The sequence below is a fragment of the Ipomoea nil genome, unplaced genomic scaffold (genome assembly GCF_001879475.1).
Source record: "Ipomoea nil cultivar Tokyo-kokei standard unplaced genomic scaffold, Asagao_1.1 scaffold1900, whole genome shotgun sequence".
Taxonomy (NCBI): domain Eukaryota; kingdom Viridiplantae; phylum Streptophyta; class Magnoliopsida; order Solanales; family Convolvulaceae; genus Ipomoea; species Ipomoea nil.
In genome coordinates, this window is record NW_017618328.1 from 827,757 (window position 1) to 855,256 (window position 27,500).

The window sequence follows — 27,500 nt, forward strand, 5'->3', positions numbered from 1 at the left end:
CATCTTTATATATACCCATTGTAATGAGATCCCATAATTTTGGATAAAAATCGTACTACAAAATCAGTCATAATTAATTTCTTTTGAATCATTCATACGTATTGCAAGAATATTTCCATATTTAATTATATAATTTTCCTTATAAATTGTGGATACAAAACGATTCTATTCAATTTTCAATTTGTAAATATATATCTTTACATAACTATATTTCCAGTAACATATATATATATATATATATATATATATATATATATATATATATATATATATATATATATATAATAAAGTTCAAATGCGGCGGGGTCTTCCTGTGCGGCGGTGCGGCGGAATTCCAGAATACACCAACAATGTTAACAATATGCACCAACAGTGTAAGAAAAACACACCACAATGAAATGCAATAAAACATCACAGAATACACAACATACTCAAAAAATACACCATATAACTCACCACCCCCAATTGTGTATTTTTGAACAGTGTATGGTGTTTTTACTCACACCTAATGGTGTGTGTTTGGTGATGCAAGGCTCTGTTTACTCTGTTTTTTGTGGTGTATTTTCCTATCATTGATGGTGCATATTTGTTGAACTATTGGTGTTGCCGCACCGTAAGAAATCGCCGCACCGTAAGACACTGCCGCACCTGAACTCGCCTCTATATATATATATATATATATATATATATATATATATATATATATATATATATATATATATATATATATATATATATATATATATATATATATATATATATATATATATATATATATATATATATACACACGGATTTTTTAAAAATATTTCTAGTAACTTTACATTTTATAAAATATATAACCGAGATTAATATTTTTTCCATCCCGACTAAACCTTTTTTTTTGACATACTCGGCTAAACCTTATAATTACACAATCCTTATATTCTTAGTATAAAATAATATTTGGTGTAAAAATTATTAATCCATCTCGATTCATAATGTAAAATGAAGACTTATAATTTTTTTAGTCATCAACTCATTGTATTTATAGGTGAAAAAATATGAAAATTATAAATTTGTAAGATTTTTCAAAAAGAAAGTGTATTTATTTATTTAAGATATTGCCATAATCAATTCATTATATTGATATTCCTAATCAAGTCATCAAGTCATTATATTAATATCCTAATTAATCTTATTCTAATTAATTCAAAATATTGATATTACGTCTTTAAGTTTGGGCGGGAAAATGAAATAGGAAGATTTTGTTTATATATCCTAATTAATCTTATTCCTAATTAATTCAAATGATATATATATATATATATATATATATATATATATATATATATATATATATGGGAAAATAACACTTTTTCTCCTGAGTTATATACTTATAGCACTTTTTCTCCCTGAATTATTCAAGTAGTTGTTTTCTCCCCTGAAAAGTTAAATGGACATATTTACCCATTTCATTTATTTTTCTTCTCCAACAAATTATGACAACGATTTGGTTCAAATCGAACAAACACTATAGCAACCAAACTGAAATATTCTAATTACAATTTAGAATTGAAAATCGATATTTAGAGTTTATTAAAATCGCGAACCGGAAAGGCCGGTTCATGTTCCGAACAAAAAAAATACATTTATTGTTGAATTTAGATTATTTTAAAATAAAAAATAAGATTTTAAAATAAAGACGGTTCAAAATCGCGAACTGGATTCGGAATCGCCTGTTCACGGTTCAGGATCCAGTTTTTTTTTTATTCATAATTTTAATAAATTGAAATCCAAATATTGGGTTCTGGATCTAAATCATAACCGGAAACTTTCAATTCGATTGTTATAGTGTCTGGTTCAGTTCGAACCGAAACGTGGTCATCTCTATGTATAAGCAATAATTTGTTGGAGATGAAAAAAATAAAATGTTTACTTTAAGGGTAGAAATGTCAATTTAATATATCAGGGGGGGGGGGGGTCACTTTTAGAATAACTGAGGGGGCTAATGTGCTTACATGAATAATTCAGGGGGAAAATGTGCTATACACATATAATTAAGAGGGGAAAAATGTCATTTTCCCATTATCTATCTACTATACAGATAAGAGCCCAAGAGAGTTAAGCCTATAATGGGTAGAAAAAATGGCGGTCAAATTTTTTAATCAAATGAATGGCTCAGATTGATCAGATTTTAATTTTTTTTAAAGATTTCCTAATTTATCCTTAATGAATATGATTATCTGTTAACTTTTCCTTTAAATATTATCTTTTCCGTTAATTTCTATTAGTTTACCGTTAACTTACTCATTGATTTTAATAAGAAAGGTCTTAGGTTCGAACCCCATCCCAATCAAAGTTGGCATAATTAGTACTCTATTTTACTCTTGATAATACTAATATCCACGTAATGCGGTCAAAGTACTGAATGAGAACAAATAATAATAATAGAAGGAGATTTTATTGATCAGAATGTAACCTAATACAATCTAAATGGTTATCCCGAGGGCCGACTGAATGTGGTCGGGCTGCTCTGTAAATAACCTATTGATTGTCCAAAAGTCCCCCTCACTGTAGCCGTCGTGGGTACTTATAGCCTTTGGCCGGAGACAAACTTCCGGCCTACCGGCATGTAACCCACGTAACGTCCACGCGTCTTCACCCGGCGAGCCCTCTCTGTCAACGCATAGCATTGCCACATGCCCCTCTCCAGCATCTTTGTCTCTTTGCAAAGTGAAGGCACGAGGACCGGGAAAAAACACTGGTCGGAAAGTCCAGCGGTCGGTTCCGACCGCTTCGTCTGAACCACGCCCGACCTAAAGATCCTGCACAAATAACAAGATGAACCCAACTCATGTCGGTCGGGATATATCCTACCAAGAGCCCCCCAGCCCGGGGCGTTTTGGACCGCTCGGGAGAAAACGGGACGGGATGGAAAGTCCTTGTCACTCGGGCTTCAATCCCGACCGGACAGCTGTCATTCTCCACGCCACGTGTCGGTCTGCAGGCGCCTTGGGGTCTACAACGGTCAAATCGCGCAAGTGGGTAGTTTCCTGCCAAAACTTTTCCAATAAATAGTCATATCCGATGTTCATTTTAACTTTTACCATCCCGTGAGAATTGACCAGAGCTTCCCGAGCAATTAGCACAGCAAATCAATCGAGCAATAACCTTTTCCTCCCGACCAGCTTCACTAATTGGTAAGTCACTTATTTTTCATCATTTACTTCCCCTTTTAAGTCGGGGAGCTCATCGGGGTCGAGCAACAAAGCTCTTCTAGCTCGGAGAGCTCATCGGGGTCGAGCAGTTCAAGCAGCGGCAGTGATAGCAGCAGCACCTCAACGAGCGGTCGTGAATCGCCGACCGAGCACGTTCGAGAGACGCCCACGAGAACCATCGGGGCTGATCATGGAGCTTTCACTTCTTCACGCGATCGGGAAGCCACACCTGATCCGGTCGACGAAGAGCCGACCGCAGCAGCAGCCGCCGAGCCGGAGTTCGTCTTTCTTAACAGCGAAAGCGTCGATCAGCAGGAGTGCCTACTGACGACTCACGAAGCAGCGGAAATCTCGGCAAGGCTAAGCGGCCGGGTAAAATTTGATACCCGTAGAAGCTTAGGAGGGATTAAGGAACGTCACCAGGGGAAATAGATCGGGATGCACTACGATTCGTTGCAAGCCGCGATCACGTTCCCCTTCTCCGCCCTCCTGACCGCCTTCATAGGGTATTACCTGGTCCTGCCCGCCCAGATATGCCCGAACGCCCATTGCATCCTGGTGTGCTTTCCACAGATCTGCTCCCAGCATAGCGTTACATGCTCGATGGAGTTCTTTAATTACATCTATACGGTCAAGCCCTTAGCGGCCAAGTACGGAGGTGGGTTCTTGGTGCTCTAGTCACGGGACCACCTTTGCTCGATCGATGACCTCCCGGGCAACAACAGGGGATGGAAGAATAGGATATTCTCCATCAAGTACGACCCCTGGATCCTCCCGGTCGACCGGACTTGGAGTACGCACTACAGAAAGCAAGTGCAACCAGCCGAAACCCGGGCACTCCATGAAGCACCCTTCCGGATCTCATGTGAGTTCTACGAGTACAAGATCTTCCGGACGCGGGAGGCTTACGACAACGCACGGTTGCCGCCAACCCGATACGACCAAGAGCGAAAATATAAGCCCCGACCAACGGGCGTATCGATTGCTGTAGCGGCGCCACAAGCTGAGCCAACCGACGAAGGTCTAACATTAACCATACTTTCCCGGCCATTTCTTGCCGATTGATTGTTATTATTTTAACCTCGTTCTTCTTGATTGCAGAGATGGGTCCAGCCCGTGGCTTCCCCACTGCTAACACACCCCGAGCCCCCCGAGCCAAGATGACGCTCGGGAAAAAAGCTGTTGAAGCCGAGACATCGGCCGGGCTGGAGGGCACTGATGTTTCTGTCCCGACCGCTCAACCAGTCGGTGCTTCAACTGTGGCGCCAAGTGACACCACGACCGATCTGCTAGCCCCTCGAGTTGCCGGGCGAAAAGGCAAAGAAAAGGCGTACGTGAAGGACGTAGAAGAGACGGTCGCTCTTAAGCGTCGTCGCAGGCAGAGCCCTCCGACTGGGGTCGTCTCAAGCGGTGAGCAGTCTCTCCTCACCCGGCTAACCAATCTACAGCCGGTCGGGGAAGACAGGAGCAAATGGATGTCGACGCAGATAGCAGAGAGGGGTGCCCAAGATTTGGTCGAGGTTCGTTCTACTATCCCTTAACTTTATTTTCAACTTTGATCGCTCGAGCTAATTAATTGTTTTCACAGGTCTCCCGGGCGATTCAAAGTTTTCAGTACCGGGCGTTGCTGGCCAACGAGGCCGAGGCCCTGAAAAAGGTCGCCGAGCGGCGCAAGAAGAAAAACGCCGAGCTTTAAGAAGATTTGAAGGCGGCCAAGGAGGCCCAAGCGATCGCGGAGAAGGCTGCTCGGGTTGCGCTGAGGGAAGCGGACGAGCTGAAGACCCGGTTGGGTAACCTGGGAGGGTTGGCCAAGTTCTTGTGCCGGGACGAGCCCACAGCCGATAAGTTCTTCCGGGAGCTCATGAAGAATAAGCTCGGGGAGGAGAAGGTGTGGTCGTTCGGGAACTAGGCCTACAAGTCCGGCCAGCGGGCCATGCAGGAAGAGACCTGATCCACCATGGAAGAGGTCTTCAAAGGCAATGACCTGAAGGCCGTGCTAACAACTCTCCCGGACGAGGTTCCCGATCCGGGCCTGATGCCTTTCACCGAGTCATCTACTCTGGAAGCCCCAGCCGAACCCAGCGTGAGCGCCGGCGACAAGGATATAGGAAAGGTCGTGTAGTCTCCGACCGATCTTGTAATTTTAATTTTTGTGAACTTAAATCGCTCGGGAGCCCGGTCCCGTTTGTGCCGAGCAACTTTTCCTTTTGAATGAATGGAATTGTTTGCTTCTTTTATATTTTGTCCATTATGAACGTTTTCCATTTTTGCGATCAATCGATCTGTAATCAATCAACCAACCTAATAATCCATCGATCAACCTAATAACCCTCCTTAGCCCCCACTGTTGAACACATGAGGAACGAATGAGTGCGAGAGTAGTTAAGGTAGGTTAATCGGGCTATGCTCTCACGGGTGTCCTGTTCTCCCGAGCGATGGCATGACACGACCGTCCGCCGAAGATGAGCGATTTGTCCCAAGTGTTACATTCCACCCGGATGAGATGTAGATGATTGTATAATCTGATAGGTTTTTACCCCCGTCGGTCGGTGCCAGTGAGGGGTGTGTACCTTTATCGGTTGTAACCGATGTTTTTTAATCTCGGTATAATCGGGCAAGTTTAAGCGACATTGTGGTCAGTGGGCTTTTGCCCGACTGGATCGTTGATGCTGAATCTTGATCAGATGAGTCACGACCAAAATAACTTGGAATTTAACCAAACTACTTGCTATTTACATATTTTGACAGTCGGTCGAGCCGTCGTGCACAGACGAGCGAGCAATCATCGATTGACAATACAAACTTTATTCCCGTTCACAGACGGACAGAAATTTACATATAAGCTAAAAGATGGGCGTGCTCACTCGTAGGTTGAGCCCCCACCCCATCCGAAGGTTACACAACAACACTAATGTCGGAACATAACCAAATTCTCAGAATTCCATGTGCCTTCGATCATTCTCCCGGTCGTGGTTTCCAATTGGTACGTACCCGAGCGAACGACCGATGTGATTACTTATGGTCCCTCCCAATTTTGAGCTAGTTTGCCCCCTTCCAAGGGTTGACTGGCCTCTCTTCGTCGTAATACATAGTCTCCAACTTGTAAGTAACATGGATAAACCCGCACGTCTTTAGTACTCTTCACCCTCTTTTGATACTCGGCCATACGTCAAGCCGCAATTTCTCTCTTCTCTTCAACACCATCTAGATCCACAACCATAGAGTGCTCGTTCTCTTCGGGATCCACGCCTCGATCGGTAACCGCGCTTCAGCACCATAGACTAGAGCGAACGGTGTTTCCAACGTTGCCTCTCTAGGGGTCGTGCGATATGTCCAAAGCACATACGGGAGCTCCTCAGCCCAACTACGACCGGCTGAGTGTAGCTTCTTCTTCAATCCTTCCAAGATGGTTCGGTTGGCATTTTCCACTTGGCCGTTTCCCTGCGGGTAAGCTACGATGATCGGATCGAAGTCGTCCCGATCGTCGCCAAGAAATTTTGGAAATACTGACTCACAAATTGTCGACCGTTATCACATATCAAGGGAATGGGAACGCCGAACCGTGAGATAACATTCTGCCACAGAAATCTGGCACATTGCTGTGAAGTGATCGTGGCCAAGGGCTCGGCCTCAATCCACTTAGAGAAATAATCAATCGCCACGATAACAAAGCGCCATCGCCCAGACAGCTACGGAAAAGGCCCCAAGATATCCACCCCCCATCGAGCGAACGGGATGGCGGTCGTGACCGGTTGATAAAAGGTTTCCGGACGACCAGGCATCCGAGCGTACAATTGGCATGTTTCACAACTCTTAGCAAGTTTTTCACAATCTAGCTGAATGGATGGCCAATAGTACCCGATCACCATGATGCGTCGAGCCAGCGATCGACCTCCTTGGTGCGACGAACATATGCCCGAGTGTAACTCGTTCATAACCAAGTCTGCTTCAAAAGAATTCAAACATCGCAACAGAGGACCACCATACGACCGTCGGTATAACCGTCCATCTTGCACCTGAAATCTTGGTGCCCTCAATTTCGCCTTTCGCGCCCGTTGTGGATCATCCGGCAACCGGTCATGCTGCAGGTATTCCATCAAATAGGAAATCCATGTTTCCTCAGCCAGTTGAATATGGGCGACCGGTAAGCGGTGAATACTGTGTCTCGGAATCACTAAAATCCGAGCAATTTTGGACATATGCTCGGGTGCGTCTTGTGCTAGCTTCGACAGGATGTCTGCATCAGCATTATCCAGTCGAGGAACATGACGGACAGTATATGCCAAGAAGAAATTCAATTTATCCATCTCTAAGTCATGATAAGCTTGTAACCGTTCTCCGTTGACTTCATAATCACCAAGGACCTGCCCGACCACCAACGCTGAGTCGGTCTGTGCCCGGATGTACTCAGCCCCCAAATCCCGAGCGCATTGTAACCCGTTGACGAACGCTTCGTACTTTGCCTCGTTATTGGTCGGGGAAAATTGATACATTAAAGCATAGTACACTTTAAATCCCTCCGGGCTCGTGATCACAACTCCTCCGCCCGCTCCCTTCTTACTACTTGATCCATCAGTAGCCAACATCCACCAAGCCGCTTCAGGATCTTCTTCAACTGGATGTTGGATATCCCGAGCGGTGCACTCGACCAAAAAATTGGCCAAAGCCAGGCCTTTGATCGCCGGGCGCGGTCGGTAATCTATTGCATATTGCGTCAGCATCAACGCCCACTTGACTAAGCGACCGGATGACGAAGCGGTGCGGAGGACTGCCCCAATCGGTTGGTCAGTCAAAACACGTATGGCACGTCCTTGAAAATAGGGAGCCAACTTCTTCGCCGATGTGTATAAGGCGTCGACAATCTTTTCCAATTGGGAGTAACGGAGCTCAGGACCATGGAACGCGTGGCTCACATAGTAAACCGGTCGCTGCACCCCCTCCAGATCTGTCCTGCATAACACCGCACTGACAGCTCGATCGGATACGGCTAAATAGACATCAAGCTCTTCCCTGGGCTCGGGCTTAAACAGCACGATTGGAGACATCAAATACTCCTTCAGCTCGTCGAAAGCCAATCGACATTCATCGTCCCATACAAATCCCTTGACCTTATGGAGCACTTTGAAGAACGGTAACGCGCGCTCAGCCAACTTCGAGAGGAATCTACTCAAGGCTGCCAATCTCCCGGTCAATTGTTGGACCTCCCGGACGGTTGTGGGTGGTTGCATGTCGACGATCGCTTTAAATTTGGCGGGATTTGGCTCAATCCCCCTCTTCGTCATCATATATCCTAGGAATTTCCCGGTCTGAACAGCGAACGTGCACTTGGTTAGGTTCAAACGTAGCTGGTATGTTCGCATGATCTGGAAGCACTGTCGGAGATCCCGAGTGTGGTCCGCTCGGTCCCGACTCTTCACCAGCATATCATCGATGTAAGCTTCCATGGTCCGGCCTAGCAGGTCCTCAAAGAGCATGTTGACCATGCGCTGATATGTTGCTCCTGCATTGCATAGACCGAACGGCATAACCCGGTAGCAATATAAACCATCAGGCGTGACGAATGCCATTTTGCTCTCGTCTTCGTGACTCATCATAATCTGATGATAACCTTTGAAGGCGTCCATAAAGCTCATCAGCTCGGCCCCAGCCGTTTCATCGACCATCTGATGAATGCTCGGCAAGGGGTAGGGATCTAACGGGCACGTTTTATTCAGATCGGTGAAGTCAATGCACATTCTCCAGGATGGAGGCTTAGGGACCAACACTATATTGGCCACCCACTCTGGATAAGTGACCGGGCAAATGTGCTCGATCGCGGCCATCTTCTTCACCTCTTCACGAACAAACTCTCAGTGATCGGAGGACAAATGCCGAGTCTTCTTAACGATCGGTTTAGCGGTAGGGTCTACAGCCAACCGATGGAAAATAACCGTTCGATCAATCCCGGGCATATCCTCGGGCCCCCGTGCGAATATGTGAGCAAACTCCCGATGTATTGCTAACACCTCCAGTCGAAGTTCAGGGGTAAGGGCCCGACCAATCTTAACTTTCCTCTCGGGCCGGTCCTCTGACAAAGGAACCTCCTCGATTTCTTCGGACGGCTCAGGTTGTTCTTTCCGGTCCTTGACAGCCTACCGGATGATTGTGTTTACTCGGGACGAACCCGCGTCTCGCCAATTAACTGCTCGTGTATAGCACTTCCTGGCCGACTGAGCGTCACCGCGTAGAACTCCAACCCTAGCCGGGGTAGGAAACTTCATGCACAGGTGAGACATAGATATAATTCCCCCGACCTTCATGATGGTCGGGCGACCTAGGATCACGTTGTGGACGCAGTGAAGATTCACGACCACAAATTCCATCTCCGTCTTGACTGACTTGGGCGGAGATCTTAGCTCGACTGGGAGGACGATTTTTCCTTCGGGGCGTATGGTAGCCCCGGTGAATCCCGACAAGGGTACACCGACTGGAATCAGCTCCCGTCGGTCCAGTTTTAGTTTCTCGAAAACGTCCAAATGAAGAACATTGACGCTGCTCCAAGTATCTACCATCACCCTTTGTACGTCGACTCCCATGATGTCGATCGTAACAACAAGCGCTTCCATCCCGGTGTCTCCGCTCTCGGGTTGATCTTCAAGAGAAAAAGTGATTGGCTTCATTTTCTGCCTCTTACCGGTTTCCCAGGAGTTGACGATCGCGACCGGGCAAGGGTTTCGGGCTTGGGAAGCATCTTCCAAGCCCCCGAATATAACATGAATAGTCGGCATTGATGTTTGTTGACCACTCGACGGTGGATCGGGATCCCGCTGGTCCTGGTCCGATCGATCAGGACGATTAGAGCGTCTGTGATCTTTTCTCTCGGCTGTTCTTTTATTCTCTTCTCGCTTCCCAACACACTTATCCAACTTTCCCAATTGGAGCAAATCTTCTAACAGCTGTTTCAGGTGCGTGCACTCCTCTGTGTCATGCCCAACACATCGATGATAAGCGCAATGTTTCAACTTATCCTTCTCATCCAGTCTGGGATGAGGTAAACGAATGAGGTTGCAGGACTGGGCATATTGCATGGCCTCCGCCGCCGATCGGTTTAACGCCGTGAAATCTCCCGGCCGGGCTCGGGCTCGGGGATGGTCTTCACCCGACCGGTTGTCCGTCCGACTGGATGGTTTCCGGGAAGATCCGACCTCTTGGGAGCATTTGACGGCATTTTCCTCTCCAGCATTGGCATAATCCGTCACTCTACGGAGCGCTTCTTCATAGGTGGCAGGCGGGTGGAGTATAAAATCCTGATTTAAATAACCGGCTCGGAGAGAAATATGTAGCATGTGAATAGCCGTTAGGTCGTCCATGGGCTCGACCTCTCCCACCGCCGCCTTCCACTTGACTAAGAAATCAGTCAAGCTCTCTCCTTCCAGTTGCTTAGCCTTTTCAAGATACATGTAAGGCTTCAGGATGACTTTGGAAGTTATAAACTTCCAAGTGAATTTTGTCGCCAAACTAGAGAAATCATAAATGGACCCTGGTTGCAACGTTCTGAACCACTCGGCCGCCCGACCGGAAAGCGTCGAGTAAAAAGTCCGGCACATCACGGCATCAGTTACGCCCATCATGAGCATATTTCCATAATAAGTGTTGATGTGAACCTCTGGGTCTGTCCGGCCGTCATACTCTTTGTTTCCAGGGATTCGCAAGTCGAGGGGGTAAGGTTGAGCCATGATCTCCGCCGTGAAGCGTGTCCGCAATAATGAAACGGTATAATCGAAAGGAGGCCTCAAGGCGTGCTCGTTCTGCCATCGGGTGAACTCTGCGCGGAGGTCGTTCAACATTCCTCTGGTCTCGTCTTGCTCGACCGTACGGGCTTGCTCCCGAGCCCGGCGTCGTCGATGCGCTTGAGGCCCGCTATGTCCTGACAATCCAGCCTGACTGGCCGCTCGCATGGGAGAATCAACCGAGCGCCTATCTGGGTCTTGTGGTCCCAATCATTGCCGCATTGCTGGTCGGAGTCGCTCGAACGTACTCGCTCGATTGGCTTCTAACTCGGTCTCTTCAGCCGCCAGGGCATGCGTTTCCTGCCGTGGTTCCTCCATGATCTCGGCCCCCTGCGATCCCAACCTTGAGCGAGCCGAGCACCTAGTCCGGGGACCGGGCTGAAACTTGGGCTCGGTCGGCATGGTCGGTTAGTTCGGGGGAGCGGAAGTTGGAGCTGTATACGCAGGCATGTAAGGCAAATAACCGGCCAGTGGATAATACATCGGTGTCCCGGGCCAACAACCATATTGAGGAGGTGGAACTGGATACAGATAGTTAGCTGGAAACGGGTATTGTTGACCGGGCGTTGGATACATCGGTTGTATGTAATTGATCGAGTTGGGAGCTACCGATCGAGGAGGTGAGTGGTTGAGATTCAGGTCAATTGTCTAACCCTGATGCTGTGTGTAATTGTGGTCGGAGGAGCTAGCTTCCTCGTCCTCCGGTGCTTGATACATGAATGGATACATGGTGATGATCGGGATCTGGTACTCGTCTACAATAGCTTTTCGTACCGGGTCCCCACAGACGGCGCCAAAATGATAGTACTAATATCCACGTAATGCAGTCAAAGTACTGAATGAGAACAAATAATAATAATAGAATGGGATTTTATTGATCAGAATGTAACCTAATACAATCTAAATGGTTATCCCGAGGACCGACTAAATGCGGTCGGGCTGCTCTGTAAATAACCTATTGATCGTCCAAAAGTCCCCCTCACTGTAGCCGCCGTGGGTACTTATAGCCTTTGGCCGAAGACAAACTTCCGGCCTACCGGCATGTAACCCACATAGCGTCCACGAGTCTTCACCCAGCGAGCCCTCTCTGTCAACGCATAGCATTGCCACGTGCCCCTCTCCAGCATCTTTGTCTCTGTGCAAAGTGAAGGCACGAGGACCGGGAAAAAACACCGGTTGGGAAGTCCAGCGGTCGGTTCCAACCGCTTCGTCTGAACCACGCCCGACCTAAAGATCCTGCACAAACAACAAGATGAACCCAACTCATGTCGGTCGGGATATATCCTACCAACTCTTATTAAATTAAATAATAATTTAGTAGCTACAACAAAAAATAATGCATATGCATTTCTTTAATTTAGAATTATGTGTCTACAATGTCGTTATTCAAAAAAAATTATTTATTATCAATAAATTAAATAAGAGAAATAATTTCATTAGCTATATTGTCTTTATTTTTCTCCAATATAAAAATTCTTACATTCAAATTCATCAATTGATTATATTCGTTACATTGTCCCTACAATGTCTTTATTTAAAAAACATTATTGATTATCAACAAATTAATTAAGAGAAATAATTTTATCAGTTATATTGTCTTTTATATTTATCCAAGGTAAAAATTCTTTACATTCAAATTCATCAATGGATTATATTTAGTACATTGTCTATTATCTTTTTTTGTGCACTATTTTTTATTAACTATCTCGCAATGTCATTGTTTGACAATCAACAGTTAGCGGTTAGCGTTAGCGGATTATATTAGCGGATTTGACCAGCTAATTATATCAATGGTTGGTAAAAAGATATTTGAAAAAATTAGCTGTTTAGATTAACATGTAAAATGACCGGGTATACATATATTTAATAATAATAATAATAATAATAATAATAATAATAATAATAATAATAATAATAATAATAATAATAATAATAATAATAATAATAATAATAATAATAATAATAATTATTATTATTATTATTATTATTATTATTATTATTATTATTATTATTATTATTTTAAAAAAAATAAAAAAATAACAAATATAATTAAGCCAATCATATTAAATACTTGAAGGATTTACTGACAAAAAGAGTATTCAAATCACACAACAAATTGAAGTGGGAAACTACCTCGCAATGTCCTTGTTTGGCAATCAGCAGTTAGCTCTTCAATATTAGTATATATTTAATATATTTTAAAAATAAACATTGGGCATTATCCCAATCGCGCAATGCGCGTAAAAATCTAATATATAGATAGGAAGTAATATGGTGACAGGAGACATTGTCCAAATAATGACGATGGCGATGACGATGATGATGATGATGATGATGATGATGATGATGATGATGATAGTTAATACCATTTTGGTCTCTCGACTATTAGATAAAAGGACTTTTTGCCCCTCTGTAACGGTGGATTGATGGCAATTGTAACGGAAGACCAAATTGGATATGATTTTACAAGTTAAAGGACTAATTGGATACTTTTAATAGTATGTGACTAAATTGCACATCACCTAATAATCGAGGGACCAAAATAGGTATTAACTCATAATTAAGTTCTGATTGAACTTTGAAATTTAACATGTCGTCAGAACTATTATTGTCTCCTAAGCACTGTACTGTGAAGTTTTTTCTCACCCTGAGAACCTCAGATACACACATACACTGTGAGTGTGTAATTGCTTAATGTTATGGGTCATTGATGCAAGAGTTATGCAATTCTCTAGTAGGATTCATGAAAACAAAACAAACAAAAAAAATGAGATTTATTGCTTCTCTATTTCCCATTAATCTTGTTCTTTCAAAGAAGAGCTCTTTACAAGGGGTCAACATTTATATCACGGCATAGTTTTCTCCATATTACATTTTTCGCTCTTTACAAGGGGTCAACATTTATATCACGACATAGTTTTCTCCATTTTAGATTTTTCACTTTTTCCAAGGTTTTAGATGGAAGGTGTATATGGTTGGTTACATGGAACTGTTTGGCATCTCAGAGAACTGCTGTCTGCCATGATCTTGTACTGTAAGGGGCTGGTTGAGGCATTAGAATCATTGCCAAATTTCTTTGGTCAAATTTTCTTATTAATAGCAATTAGCAAGGGGCCTGTCATTGCCCCAAATGTTCACAATATAACTTTACTTTTTTTTTTTTTTTTTACGGGTGACGAAGGAAACACGTAACTACTATCCGAGGGTCGGGACGGGGTAAATCCTGCATTGTTACCTTAACCAGCAAAAGACCATAAGCAGGTAAACTAGCCTAGATTGTCTATAGTTAATCGGCTCAAAAATCAAAACAAGAAGGTTGTGATTCAAACTCGTGATTTTTTGGTTACCAGTTTTAGAGATTTTAATCTAAGAAGAATAATATTTTAGCTTAACAATATGAGAATAATTTATATATTCATAATAATTTTACTTTACATTTTACAATAAGATTTGTATATTTATTAACTTTAATTTTTATTAATATTTGAAATTAATTATGTTGCCATATAATTCTCTAAAAGAGGTATATTCTCTAAAATATGTCATCATAATCATATTAATTAATTTGCTGATAATATTCTTAGATTTAACACAATAATAAAGGATTATTTGTGATAAAAATAAAAATCAAGAACTAAAATGAGTACTAACCCAATAACCATTACACCGAGGGATTGTAATTATTATCATTTTTTATCCAAGATACTGAGGCTTTTCATCTGCAACTAGAATGACGATTTCATGGGGCTATAAACTAAATAATTTTATATATTCTTGAAGTTAGAGGGTTTTCATTGGGAAAAAAAAAAGACTAAATAAGCTCTTTCTATTTGACAAAGTAATTGTACTTTAAAGAGAGCTTCATATATACATTAAAGTAGGGATAAAAAAAAAAAAAAAAAAAAAAAAGTGATTAGCTATTTTTACTTGTAGATTGATGTAGCTTTCCCTACTTACATAGGTATTATATATATTATTTTGTAAGAGGGACAAATGGGTCACTGAACTTATTGTTTTTGTACGTGTATGTAACTAGGTCATTGAATTTTAAAAGTGTTTAATTGAACCATCAAACAAGTAAAATATATGCAATTTGAGACATTTTTTAGATTTCTTTTAATGCAATGAGTTGGAATTATTTTGATATTTCATCCAACTAGTATGGCAAAGCCGCAAAGGAAAAAGGGAAACTCTTAGTACATACCATTTAAGAAATATGATCGAATTTTACCGGAAAAATTTAGAAAAAGTCCAAATTGTATATATTTTTCTTGTTTGATGGTTCGATGGTACACTTTTTAAGTTCAATGACCTAATTGCACAAAAAAAAAAAAAAAAAAAAAAAAAAAAAAAAAAGAATCAGTGACTTATTTGGCACAAGCAGGTTATGAACAGTTGCATGAGTGAATACCTCTTTCCAACAAGAAAAAGCCACGGCTCTATTGAGCCTCTCTTCAACCCAAGCATGTGTCCCTTTCCCTCACTCCCAAGTGAACGGATAACCAGACATCTCCAGATCAAAAAAGCCACAGTCGCTAAGCGCATTTCTAAACCATTAAGGAGGGGCTCCGAATGGGTATGTTGCCACATTTCTCATATTGCCAAACTAGATCGTTAAAGTCACCAACAACCAACCAAGGGAGGGTAAACTTGGTATAGAGTAACCTTAGATGTTCCCATGCTTCTACTCTACGATGACGTTCCGGAAAACAATAAATGCCAATAAGCCTCCAAGTCTGCATGTTGGGAGTTCCACCTTCACATCAACGTGATTCTGGGAATAGCCATTCGGAAGATCGTAAACTTGTACCCACAACGTGATTGTGTTTAACACCACGTTGGTATCAAATAGGTGGTTACCATAGATCTAAATATATAATGTGTGAAGATAAAATAGGAAAAACTATCGTTATGATAAATGTAAACAAACAATAAATAACTTAAATAAATTAGATAAAAAGATAAAAGAATTTGAAAAACAAGCAGTAGAAAAAAGGAAAGAAATAGTAACAAATATAACATAAAATTGGAAAAAGACATTTAAAAAGTTAGAATATCGTGATTAGAATGGCAAGTAAGAATAAATTTGAATTAAAAATTATTAAAGCACTTTGACGGTAAATATGTTACTTGAGTATATTTGGAAAGTATTGTTTCGAATTGCTATGTTCATAGTACAATATTTTGAGTGTGTCCCCCTACTATCGAAGGGGCCTTGACTTTTATACAATACAATGAAAACGGTTACAATAATGATAGCAACAACATTCTAATAAGCACAACACTCTCCTTCATAAGTGCTCTGGTTCATAACTGCTAAGTGCATTGGCTCTACGTTTAATGCTCAGCTATAGGCAGTTACTGTTTGACCGCCTAAATTGCGTTGACGAGTTCGGGTAGGTCTAGCTACATGTCCTATTTTCCTATCACCAGCCCCTACTCTCAAGTTGCGAGCATAGCAGAGTCAACTAGAGGGTAATAAAATGTTGAACTTATCAAATAATTCATCACCAGCTCCCCTATCCGCAAGCTACGAGCGCAGAGAAGCCGTTTAGGGAATAATAATTTTCTTGTTTGTATAATAATAATAATAATAATAATAATAATAATAATAATAATAATAATAATAATAATAATTAGTATTATTATTTTATTATTTTATTATTTTTGTCGATGCGAGACTAATAGGATCGAACTGGCTGACTAAGGACCAGCCTCGGTGTTGGTCATCGACATTATTATTATTATTATTATTATTATTATTATTAATTGATTAATTAATTAATTATTTATTTGGTTAATTTTTTGTTTTGTTTTTGTTGTTGTTTTGTTTTGTTTTGTTTTTTTTCGTTTGTTTGTTTTTTTTTTTGTTTTTTTTTTTTGTTTTTGCCGAGGACATGCCTTGGTTAAATGGGGTCGAGGACACAGCCTCGGGCCTCCCACTCTCAAATGATTTCGAGGACACGGGTCCCGGCTCCCACTCTGCTAACACAAAGGACTTTGTGAATTAAAATAAAAACAAGTTTTTAAAAAAAAAAATTTATTTGGCAGAAGTGTCAAATAGACCCATTTACTACTCCGAAGTGTTCAATTCTCACCACGAACTAAAATATAGTCTAATCAGCCACACTTACCAGCTAAATTTGTTCGATTGGCTTTTTCCGCAGGTTGCTAACCCATTTGCGATGACGTGTACCAGTTACACTTAGGTGGCTTATTTACATGGCAAAAAATAACAAAACAAACAAACAACTCATCAATCAGAAATCCCCAATTCTTCAGATCCAGTAGCTTTCTTTCTCTGTGTAGAGACAGCCAGAGAAGGCGTCTGCGTCTTCTTAGCGCGCGTGTTTTTCTTGACAGATTTCTTTGGTGAACTGAGATTCTGCTGCTGTGCCTTTTTCGGATTCTTCTCAGAAACTTCCTTCGCCTTGTCCTTGGATAGCAAACCAGACTCCATCATCCTGCACGAAGCAGATCACATACATATGAAGCGTATATATTGAGTCGGGATTGGCTACAACACGTGTAAATGAAACATATATATTTAGAATCCATCGAGCAAGCAAAGCTTTTGAAATCCATAACAACAATGATTAGCCGTAAGCCATTCAATTCATTCGCAAATATATATTCTAAAAAAGAAGCTGGGGTATAACAACTATGAAGAGAATGGATGCACAGAATCAAATAAAATATAGCTGTGCATTAAATGATCAACAATAATTTATTCTCATTTCCCTTTTCCTTTCTCCAATGGCCGAATTATAAGCTTGACGAAGCCTAGCTCTGTTGATGAAATGCAGCTCTGTTGACAAAACCCAGAAGAAATGGAGAGCTATGGCAATTAAAGATTGAAGAATGGAGAGCTAATTTGAGCATGTCTTTGAACTGAGGAGAATGAATGAATGACGTGTAGGGTTTTGAGCAAATATATTCCATGTCATTAACAATATTATTTTCCACGTCAACCAGCTGGATAGGCAACCGGTTAGCAACCTGCGAAAAAAGCCAATCAAACAAATTTAGCTGGTAAGTGTGGCTGTTTAGACTATATTTTAGTTCGTGGTGAGAATTGAGCACTTCGGTGTAGTAGATGGGCCTATTTGACACTTCTGCCTTTTTATTTGACAAGATTGCTTAGGGCGGACCATGATCTATAGTTCCACAAATCCTGCTATGGATCTTCTACTTCTCAACGGATGACTTGTTTTTTACGTGACGTGGGCTCCTCTTCCAACTCCTTGTCTCCTTCCTCCGCGATATGGTCGTACTCCCTCTTTTTCGAAGTGGATGGCTTGGGACCCTCATCCTTTTGCCAGACATTTTTGGGTTGGCCCTACTGTCTTGGGCGCTTCACAAACTAGCTAAATTATCCCATCTGAATGAGCTCCTCTATCTGTATATTCAGAACGTGACACTCGTTAATGTCGTGGCTAATCTGTCAGTGGAACCGACAGTATTTGGTTTGGTCTACCTTTGGAGAAACTTTCATGCATTCCTCTAGAAATTGCACTATCCTCATCTCTTCGGCTTGATCCAAGATTACACTAACCGGATGGGTGAGTGGGGTTAAAAGGTGCAAGGAGACCAAGCGGGGTCCTCTTGAGAACTAATATCAACCTCCTTTCTTTGATGGAGCCAAGGCCAACACCTGGTTAGTTGGACCCATTTTCTTGGATGGTCCTCTTGCATTACCTTCCTCCTCTTATCTTTTCTTCTTATCGGCATCCTCTGCTTTTGCGTATCGGTTTGCCGTTCTTATCAAATCTTCGTAGGAGCGAGGATGAGCGTATCGGTTTTCCGTTCTTATCAAATCTTCATAGGAACGAGGAGGATGAGTGTTCAACTGCTTGTGAAAATCTTTGGAGCTAAGATCCTGGATAAATACTAGGACTGCTGCCTTTGAGCCAAAGTCATATACGGTGTTGGCCTAGTTCTTCCATCTACCAATGAAATCCCATAGGTTTTCACCTCTACTCTGTCTTATGGTGCATAGGTGAGAGAAGTGCTTCCTGCGCTGAATGTTAGTTGTTAGAGAAATATGCCAAGAAGTTGTTTGATAGCTTGACGAAGCTTCGTATTAACCCATCTGGGATTGTGTTAAAGCAATCCTGGCCGTTCCATCCAAAGTGGACAAGAATGGCTAGCACATGACCGTATCATCTACCCCAACCATCACCATAGCTGCCTTGTATCGCATCATTTGTGTGCACGGGTCATAGGTCTCGGTGTAAACCTTGATAGCTTGAAGTTTGAAATCCTTCGGAAGGGGCGCGTCCATTATACTCGGGGTAAATGGTGCAGCCATCCTTACCTCAAGCTATAGTGACTGCTCCCTCGCCTCCATTTTATTTTCTAACTCCTCTATTTTCCTCTGCAGTCACTCCACCACCTCCTCCTACACATTTGGGGTTTGCTTCTGCATAATGGACTGACGGGGAGCCGGCCCTCCAGACTCACCCACCTTTTCTGATCGTGGCGACCTCTCTCCCTCACCCACTATCCTGGTTCCGCCCTAGTGCGGTCCCTTGGTGGATGACCCATCGGCCCTAACTTCTGTTACACAGACATCTTCTTGCCCAATCACTCTAGGATAAGCATGGAGGCGACTGGTTGCTGCCTAACCAAGCTGTCCCCTGGAATACCTTCCAAGCAGCCTCTCGTTTCCCTTCCCCTAGAGCGAGGTTGAGTTTCAGGACAATCGCTAGCTGCATGGGTTTCACCACGACGTTAGGTCCTCTCTCGCCGTGGCGATATCACTTCATCTTCCTGCGCAGGTGCCCGGGGCACTTGACCTTGAATCCTTGCTACCAATTGAGTTAGTGGCGCCGCTACCTGCTGAATGCCCTAGGAAGTCGCCTGGACATCCGCAAGTGGTACAGGTGTCTCGGACTCTTGATGTCCTCCACCACGGTTGTTGTTGAGCTAGTCCTGAAGGTCACATGAGTTCGTCGGTCGGGCGTACATGCTTGCTTTACTGTTGCCGTTGCGATTTAGGCCACGGGAACCATGCAAGCCACTTGATCTAGATCGTGCCATCTTCTTGTATGACGAGAAACGTGAAGTGTTCAGCTTGTTTGAGAGTTGATCTCAGGCTCTCAATGAAAGCACCAATATAGTAAATATGTCATCGAAGTATATTTGGAAAGTATAGTTTCGTATTGCTATGCTCAAAGTACAATATTTTGAGTGTGTCCCCCTACTGTCGCAGGGGTCTTGACTTTTATACAATACAAAAGCTAACAGTTACAATAATGATAGCAACGACCTTCTAATAAACACGCCACTCTCCTTCATAAGTGTTCTGGTTCATAATTGCTAAGTGTATTGGCTCTACGTTTAATGCTCAGCTTCTGGTCGTTATTGTTTGACTGCCTTAATTACCTTGACGGGTTCGGGTTGGGTCTAGCTGCATGTCCTATTATCCTGTCACACTTGAATAATAAAACTGAAAAAGTCTCATAAAACTATTAAAGAGATACACAATAAAATTCACGAGACCTATCACGAAGAAATAACCCAACAAATAAATGAATTTACTCAACAAATACAAGAATACGAAATGGTAATTAAAAATTTAGACACATACTTTCAAAAGTCATTTTCAAACCAACCCTAAAAATAAAATAAATAAATTATCATTATTTTGGAGATTTAAAAATGATTTAATCTGGTTGGGTTGCAACTTGCAAAATTGGTAAATTGAAACGTGGTCCTATAGTAAAAGGCGTGGGGGTGAGATTGGAGTCATAGACCCTCCGACTTGGGTCCTACTATTCCTCTTTTTCTATTCATTTCAAACTTGGAGGCGTTTCTTGTCAATCGAACACGGAAAATGTCGCATGCCGGAATTTCTGGTGGCGGTGGAGAAGGAGTCGGTCGCGGCGGCGGGCCGCAGGATTACTTCTGCTACCATTGCGAGCGGACGGTGACGATTACCCCCTTGCCCAACTCCGAACTCGTCTGCCCTAATTGCAACGGCAACTTTCTTGAAGAAGCCGAAACCGCCCCGCCTACAAACCCTAGCAACAATAATCCCTTCTTCCCCGGCGCCGATGCGTTTCCTTTTGGCTTCGGCGGTGGAGGAGGAGTAGGAGGAGGAGGGGAGGGCCTTGTGTTCTCCACGGCCTCCTCCGGCGGTGGGATTGCGCTTGATGATCTTTCTGCTTTGTTCGGTGGTATGGCTGCCGGCCGATCCCCAAATCAATTCCATCCCCTTCTTTTCCTCCAGAACTATTTGCAGACCATGAGGGCTAGCGGTGCTAATATTCAATTGGTTTTTGAAAACAGTGGCGGTGGTGGAGGGGTTCCGGGGAATCTCGGAGATTACTTCGTCGGTCCTGGGCTCGAACAGTTGATCCAACAGCTTATGGAAAATGATCCCAACCGTTATGGCACTCCTCCGGCTGCCAAATCTGCTGTTGAAGGGCTTCCGGATATCAAGATCACCCAGGAGATGCTAGCTTCAGACTCCTCTCAATGTGCTGTTTGCAAAGATAGTTTCGAGCTTGATGAGGAGGCGAAGCAAATGCCTTGCAAACATATATACCACAAGGATTGCATTATGCCCTGGCTCGAGTTGCATAACTCATGTCCAGTCTGTCGATACGAGTTGCCTACTGATGATCCTGATTATGAGAATAGGAGAAACTCACAGCAGCCGACTAGGAACAACAATAACAGTTTCGGTTTGGGTATTGGGGGTTTGGGAGGTGGAGGAAATCAGGAGAATCCTCAGACACCTAGGACAGTGGAAAGAAGGTTTAGGGTTTCATTGCCATGGCTGTTTGGAGGTTTTGGATCCCCTGCAGAGACCAGCAACAGTGGAGGAGGCACTGGCAATAATAATGGAGGCGGCATGGGCAACAACAATGGAGGCAATGACAACAACAGAGATGATACTGGTCACGGCCCAAATTCAGGTTCCTGAAGTCAAGGTGATTGAAGTATGTATACTATTTTTGCCACCCTATTCTCTTGAATTTCTCATGCATATAATTGTTTTTTGCCATTTATATTTTGAGTACACTTGTCATATCCGATGTGCTGAGAATTTGAGAGCTATTGGAAATATGTTCATTGAATGCTAAGAACTCAGATGCTACTTGTTCATGTAATTTCTTTCAAGTTTGCCGGTTATTCATGAAACTAGTACACTGGAAAACTGATTGCATGTGTATTCAAGTAGAAGAAAACAGTCCCAGGGGTGAACAGGAGATGAATTTATTAATGAAAAGTATATTCAACAGTGCACCAAGGGGTACCACCATGCTGCCCGGAATAAAACAGATTTACATAGCCTCCAAACCAACTATATAAACTTGTGCCTGAAGTCGATGGTAGAGATCATTTTTTGGAGGCTTTCCATGCACCCAAACAAAAAGGGTGTACACTAGAAAGTTCTAGAAACTCCTAACATCTGCAGTCTGTTGAAGTTTTGACAATTCCTAATATGCCACGTTAAATACACAGGGATTAACTGCCAGTCACAATATCTTTTTCCACTTCTCTTGAAATTCCAGTTCTCCAACATATCTTTAACCTTGCCAGGCTTCAACCATTGAACACCCACTAAGGAAAGCAAAAAATTCCAGCATTCCCTATTTAGCCCAACTACGGTGTGATAGAAGAGGTTTGGAGTTCACTAATTATTGAAGCACAAAATGTGACAGTTAGCGTGGATGATTCCCCTTTTTCTCAGGTTGTCATCTGTCAGTATATCTATTATCTTCATTGTTTGCCTGCCAAATGCCAACCAAAATTTGAAATGTTGGGAGGCTATCCAATCCTGTCTGTCTCTAAGGATAAGTAGTCATACCTGGCATTTAAGAGAAAGCTTGAAAGTAACAATGTAAGTCTTATTATATGTAAATAGTCACCTTACAAAGCATCCAGTCCCTTTCAGTGCTGTTGATGCTCTTGCTAGAACTATAGAGGATATCACATTGGCAGTCCTAGGATGCCATTGACAACCTGCTCTGTGGTTTTGGAGGAACCATCTCCTTCCTGCCATTTTATGTACCCAAAAACGATGATATTTTATAATCAAGAAGACTATCCATTTCCCAACCTTGTAGAGTTCTACAAACTTCAAATTACATACTTCACCATTAGACTTTGTAAAACAGAGTTCAGCTTATGTTTTCACCTTGAGTCAGAAGTCAGAACATTTATAGAAATTAATCTTCAGGACAGAAATCAGATGGATAGGAAGAGGATCAATTTAAGTTGCCTTACTTTATTTTTCATTTGAATCACATAACATAATAGAATTATCAGCAAGTAATATATGGTTTAATAGACAGATACTGAGGCGGAGAGAGCAGATTGTATCCTGAACACTGAGGAAACATCCCCCATTTCTGCCTTGGACAATATATTACTTAAAACCTTCCATGAAGGTAATAAAAGGAGGAAATACAAGCCCAGAACCATTATTACTATTTTTTCTAGAAATTCTGTCTCCAAAATCTTAATGATCTGTGACCAAATGACACTGTCAAAAGCTTTCTCAGTATCTAATTTGCAGACCAAGCCAGGATTTTTACTCTTCTGCTGAAAATCCACAAGTTCATTGAGAATAAGTGGTTCACTAGTTCTCTATCTGTCTTGAACAGAGGCATTCTGATTGTTAACAAATAATTGTTCGAAGGTTCCAAGAGCATTAGACTTAATACCATCCCAGCAAATGTTGGAGAAGCCCAAAGAGAAGCCATCTGGACCTGGAACTTATTTCCATTCAAAGAATTCAGAGCAGTGACTGCCACTTCTTCTGGTTAAGGGAGTTTCCAGAAGAAGCTTTCCTCTTCTATGAGCAAAGGAAAGGAGAGATCATTGGAGCTAGGTCTAGAAACACAGTTTGGAGTAAAGTTGGGTACCAAAGTCCACAATCTTCCTTTGAATATCCTCCATGTCATTATATTCCATTATGTTGACCTGAATGTTATCATTCTGGCTCCATCTTTTATGAGCATTTGCCAATCTGGAAGAATTTAGTGTTGTTTTTCCTTTTAAGTCACTAAGCCCTACAAACATGACAACTCTCAATGTGATTATCTTGCTTTCCTGGTGTTTTTGTTTTTGTTTTGCTTTAGTTGCCTTAATTACAAAATATATCAATGACCCAGCATTCCAAATGCAAATGTGTATGAAGTTTTATTAAAGTACTTCCTGGCTATTATTGTGATCATGTCAGGACCTTACAAGTTTAAGAAGAATGTACTAGTTAAAAGCGACATTCTGGCTATAGTATTCTTCATAAAAGTAAAAATGTGCTATCTGTCTTTCTTAGGCAGTTAACATGCCTTTACTTTTCCATCTAATATAAAATCTACTCCAATATATTTATTGAAACAAAGCTTTTATTGTTGAACATCATAGTGTCCGACTTAAATATCTAATGCTATGGTGAATGGTTTAGTTGGTAATTGTTAAAAAATTTTAATCTTTAAAATGGTTCTGAAGATTGGAAATACACAATTAGAAGGAAAAGATTACACACGCACACGCACACACATATTAACACATTAGAAATGAAATAGCTGATTATTTCTGTTATTTTGAAAACATATATTTTACACTATTAAAATGTTTAAAATCATTTTTGTTTCCTGATACTACCCTAAACAGAATTTTGATATCATCTTAGAAAAAGAAGGCCAAGGGATATGAGTGAAAATGTTTGTCTTCTTATTTTGTGCTAATTCTTTGCACTGTTTTGGCTTTTTCTGTTTTTTAGTAACCTTGTAAGTTAACATATGACTCAAAATTTGAGAACCATTTTAATACAGTTTATGAGCTTATCAACTTGTCTTAGCTATAGTTTATGAAGCTGAAAGTGTATGGCAGCATTTTGGTATATGCACATGTAGCTTACCACTTTTTGTGTGGCCCAGTGTTGATACACAATTTAGATAGGGGCTTTTATGATAAGAACTTTCTGATAAGTTCCGTCACTTCCGTGTGAGAAGCTCAAAACTACTTTAATTGGTTTGGCATTGTATGCAACTTCTAAATATAAGAATGTCTTTCTAGATCATGTGATTAGTACTTGGAAATATAGAAAGTTCTTGCTACACAAATTGAGATAAAGAAGAACCTGGAATTACACGAATAACAAAATTATTGGTCAGGCATTTTGGCTAGTGGCTACATTTATGTTCCTCAATTTTACTTGAGCAGGGTAGTTGCAGTTGAAAACATTATCAATTTTCTTTGGAGGTGTTCCATTAGGAATTGGCGACTCCTTATGTTGATTATTACAAACACAGTAGTCAATAAGGTCAGTGTAGCCTCTCCTAGGATCATAAAGTCGGTATATCTAAAGAACTTAATCCATGTCTAATCACTTGTAGGCACTGCTCCTCATACTATATTAGTAATTTAGAGTGTTAAATGAAGATTCACCTAACATTTACCACTACTTATTATCAGACAATTACCAGTACTCATTTGTACATTGACCAACTGCTAGCCAACTCAATGTTGTGACATTTTGTGCAAAAGCATTATATGAAGAGGATAGTGTCAGTAGACTTGGAACCCAATGAGTTAGCATAGATTTAGGTAGTAATCATCTGCCATTTCCTCTTGTTCCTTTTAGTTAATGACTGGCTTATTCACATTAAGAGTATAGGCCATTGTGACTGCTCTAAGCAACACTAGTATTTTGTGATTTTGTTGAAGTTGCTTACATTCTGCATTGGTCATTGCATTAATATTTGGTCTGTTGTGGTGTCATTGGCAGTTGCCTGGTTTAACATAATTTTTATTTTCTATTTGGCAGGGGGGAGATAAAGCAGGGTGTTCAACTATGTATGAAGTTAGAGAAAAAGGAAATATTATACTGTGAGTAGTGATAGATGTGTTTCTAGTGCTTGATGACTAAAATGTTTGTTTCAAAATTTTTTTCCCATGCTTTTTTATGCTTCTCCTGCACATTTTTCAGAATATGGATGGATATATGTCCTGCTTCCTTCCATATATTATCTGGAACTTGGAATCACTGAAAGCACCACAGATTCCTTCCTGCCATATTTTCTCATGACATTTTTTTCATTTTCTTGTGTTTTGTTTGCTCAATGACTAGTCTGCTCATGACTCATGAACGGTATGGCACTTTTTGGATTATCTCAAGTGAAACTTAAAATCCCAACTATATTTTGGATTTTGAGTCAATTTGATATTTGGATGTTTTGATTGAATGTAAGTTTAGTTTGAATATTGGGTGATAAAATTTCACCCATGCCTGATTTCAAATCCAAAATTATTTTTATAAATGAAATTTGTGTTGTGTATTTGTTGTTTGATACTTTGATGGTGTTATACGAAAACTCTGTGAGGGTAAGATTTCTTTCTTTCTTTTTTTTTTTTTTTTTTTAAATATGTTTTGTTTTTTAAACTTGTGGGAAAATGTTTTGTTTTTGAAACTAGTGGAAACTCGTTTGGAAATATTTTTGTGCCGGTTGCTAATTAATCAAAAGTTTTCAGAAAAATTTTGTGCCCGTTTCTTATTATTAAAAATTTAAAAAATTGTTTCTACATTTCTTACTCATTAAAAAAAATTTCTATCCAAATAAATATTATTTTGACCTTTTCTTTTTAAATAAAAAAAAATTGAAACTGTGTTTCATGGGTTAAAAATAATGTGGGTATTGGTTAAGTTGAATTTGTGAATAAAAATCATTGATATTTTTTAGTTTGTCAATTTATCTTTAAATGAGTCTAATGTAAAGTTCGTATTTTTTTTTTTTAAATTTTATAAAAATGTTTATGAAAAGATAAACAATTAAAAAATGGTTTCAAATATATTTGAGTTTGAATAGTCTTTTTTAATTTTAGGTTCCGTTTGAAAAAACGACTCCAGAAAAATGTTCTTTGAATTTTTAATATTTGGATGCAATAGAAAAATTCAGTTAATGGAAAATATTTTTCGTTGATTGAAAAAAATAAAATATTTTAGCGAAAAATAACTTCTGTCAAATTTTGACAGAAGTCATTTTCCGCGAACATTCATTGCCTCACCGAAGCTCCCATAACTGACCTGCTCTTTACACCATTATATAGGTGTGCAGTGATGGCACAAATCACAACCAAAGTTTCAATTGATGAATAAAATATTTTCTAAATATTTTTCTAAATATTTTTACATTTTAAATAAAATATTTAAAATGTTTAATTATACAATTCTATTCATTTAAAAAAAAAAAATCAAACACACCAAGACAGTTTTTTGGAAGGAAAAATTATAATTTATGTCCTTCTATAATATGTCAATTATCAATGTTATTCTTGAATTATTAGTGGTGTAAATGTTGCCCCTCAATTTTTAAAACGGTACATATATTGCCTCTCGTATCGTACGGGAGGGACAATATATGTATCATTTTGAAAAATGAAGGGCAACATGTATAATTTTTCCCATTTTGAAAAATGAAGGGCAACATGTATAATTTTTCCTTTCTAGAATGCAGTTAAACACTGAAAAGGAAAATATTTTCTGAAAATTGATTAATTTTTCAAAAGTCAT

The 27,500-nt window shown here is 40.7% G+C and overlaps 3 protein-coding genes across 6 annotated transcripts; 1 reads left to right on the plus strand and 2 right to left on the minus strand.

Moving 5' to 3' along the window:
- Positions 1-6,889: 6,889 nt before the first annotated feature.
- Positions 6,890-8,482, minus strand: LOC109193659. Its single transcript, XM_019344513.1, has one exon. It carries the CDS (start codon positions 8,480-8,482, stop codon positions 6,890-6,892), a length of 1,593 nt encoding a protein of 530 aa, XP_019200058.1.
- An 849-nt stretch (positions 8,483-9,331) lies between these two features.
- Positions 9,332-11,137, minus strand: LOC109193660. The gene has a single exon (XM_019344514.1). It carries the CDS (start codon positions 11,135-11,137, stop codon positions 9,332-9,334), a length of 1,806 nt encoding a protein of 601 aa, XP_019200059.1.
- A 9,582-nt stretch (positions 11,138-20,719) lies between these two features.
- Positions 20,720-26,156, plus strand: LOC109193701 (E3 ubiquitin-protein ligase RING1-like). 4 transcript variants are annotated; one of them, XM_019344551.1, is made up of 2 exons: positions 20,720-21,909; positions 25,758-26,156. In XM_019344551.1, exon 1 carries the CDS (start codon positions 20,808-20,810, stop codon positions 21,900-21,902), a length of 1,095 nt encoding a protein of 364 aa, XP_019200096.1. In that variant the 5' UTR covers positions 20,720-20,807; the 3' UTR covers positions 21,903-21,909; positions 25,758-26,156. The 4 variants fall into 4 exon arrangements, with proteins under 4 accessions (XP_019200096.1, XP_019200097.1, XP_019200095.1 ...); XM_019344552.1 differs by lacking the exon at positions 25,758-26,156 and adding an exon at positions 23,590-24,108; XM_019344550.1 differs by lacking the exon at positions 25,758-26,156 and adding an exon at positions 23,590-24,036 and having other exon boundaries at positions 20,720-21,918.
- Positions 26,157-27,500: the final 1,344 nt, after the last annotated feature.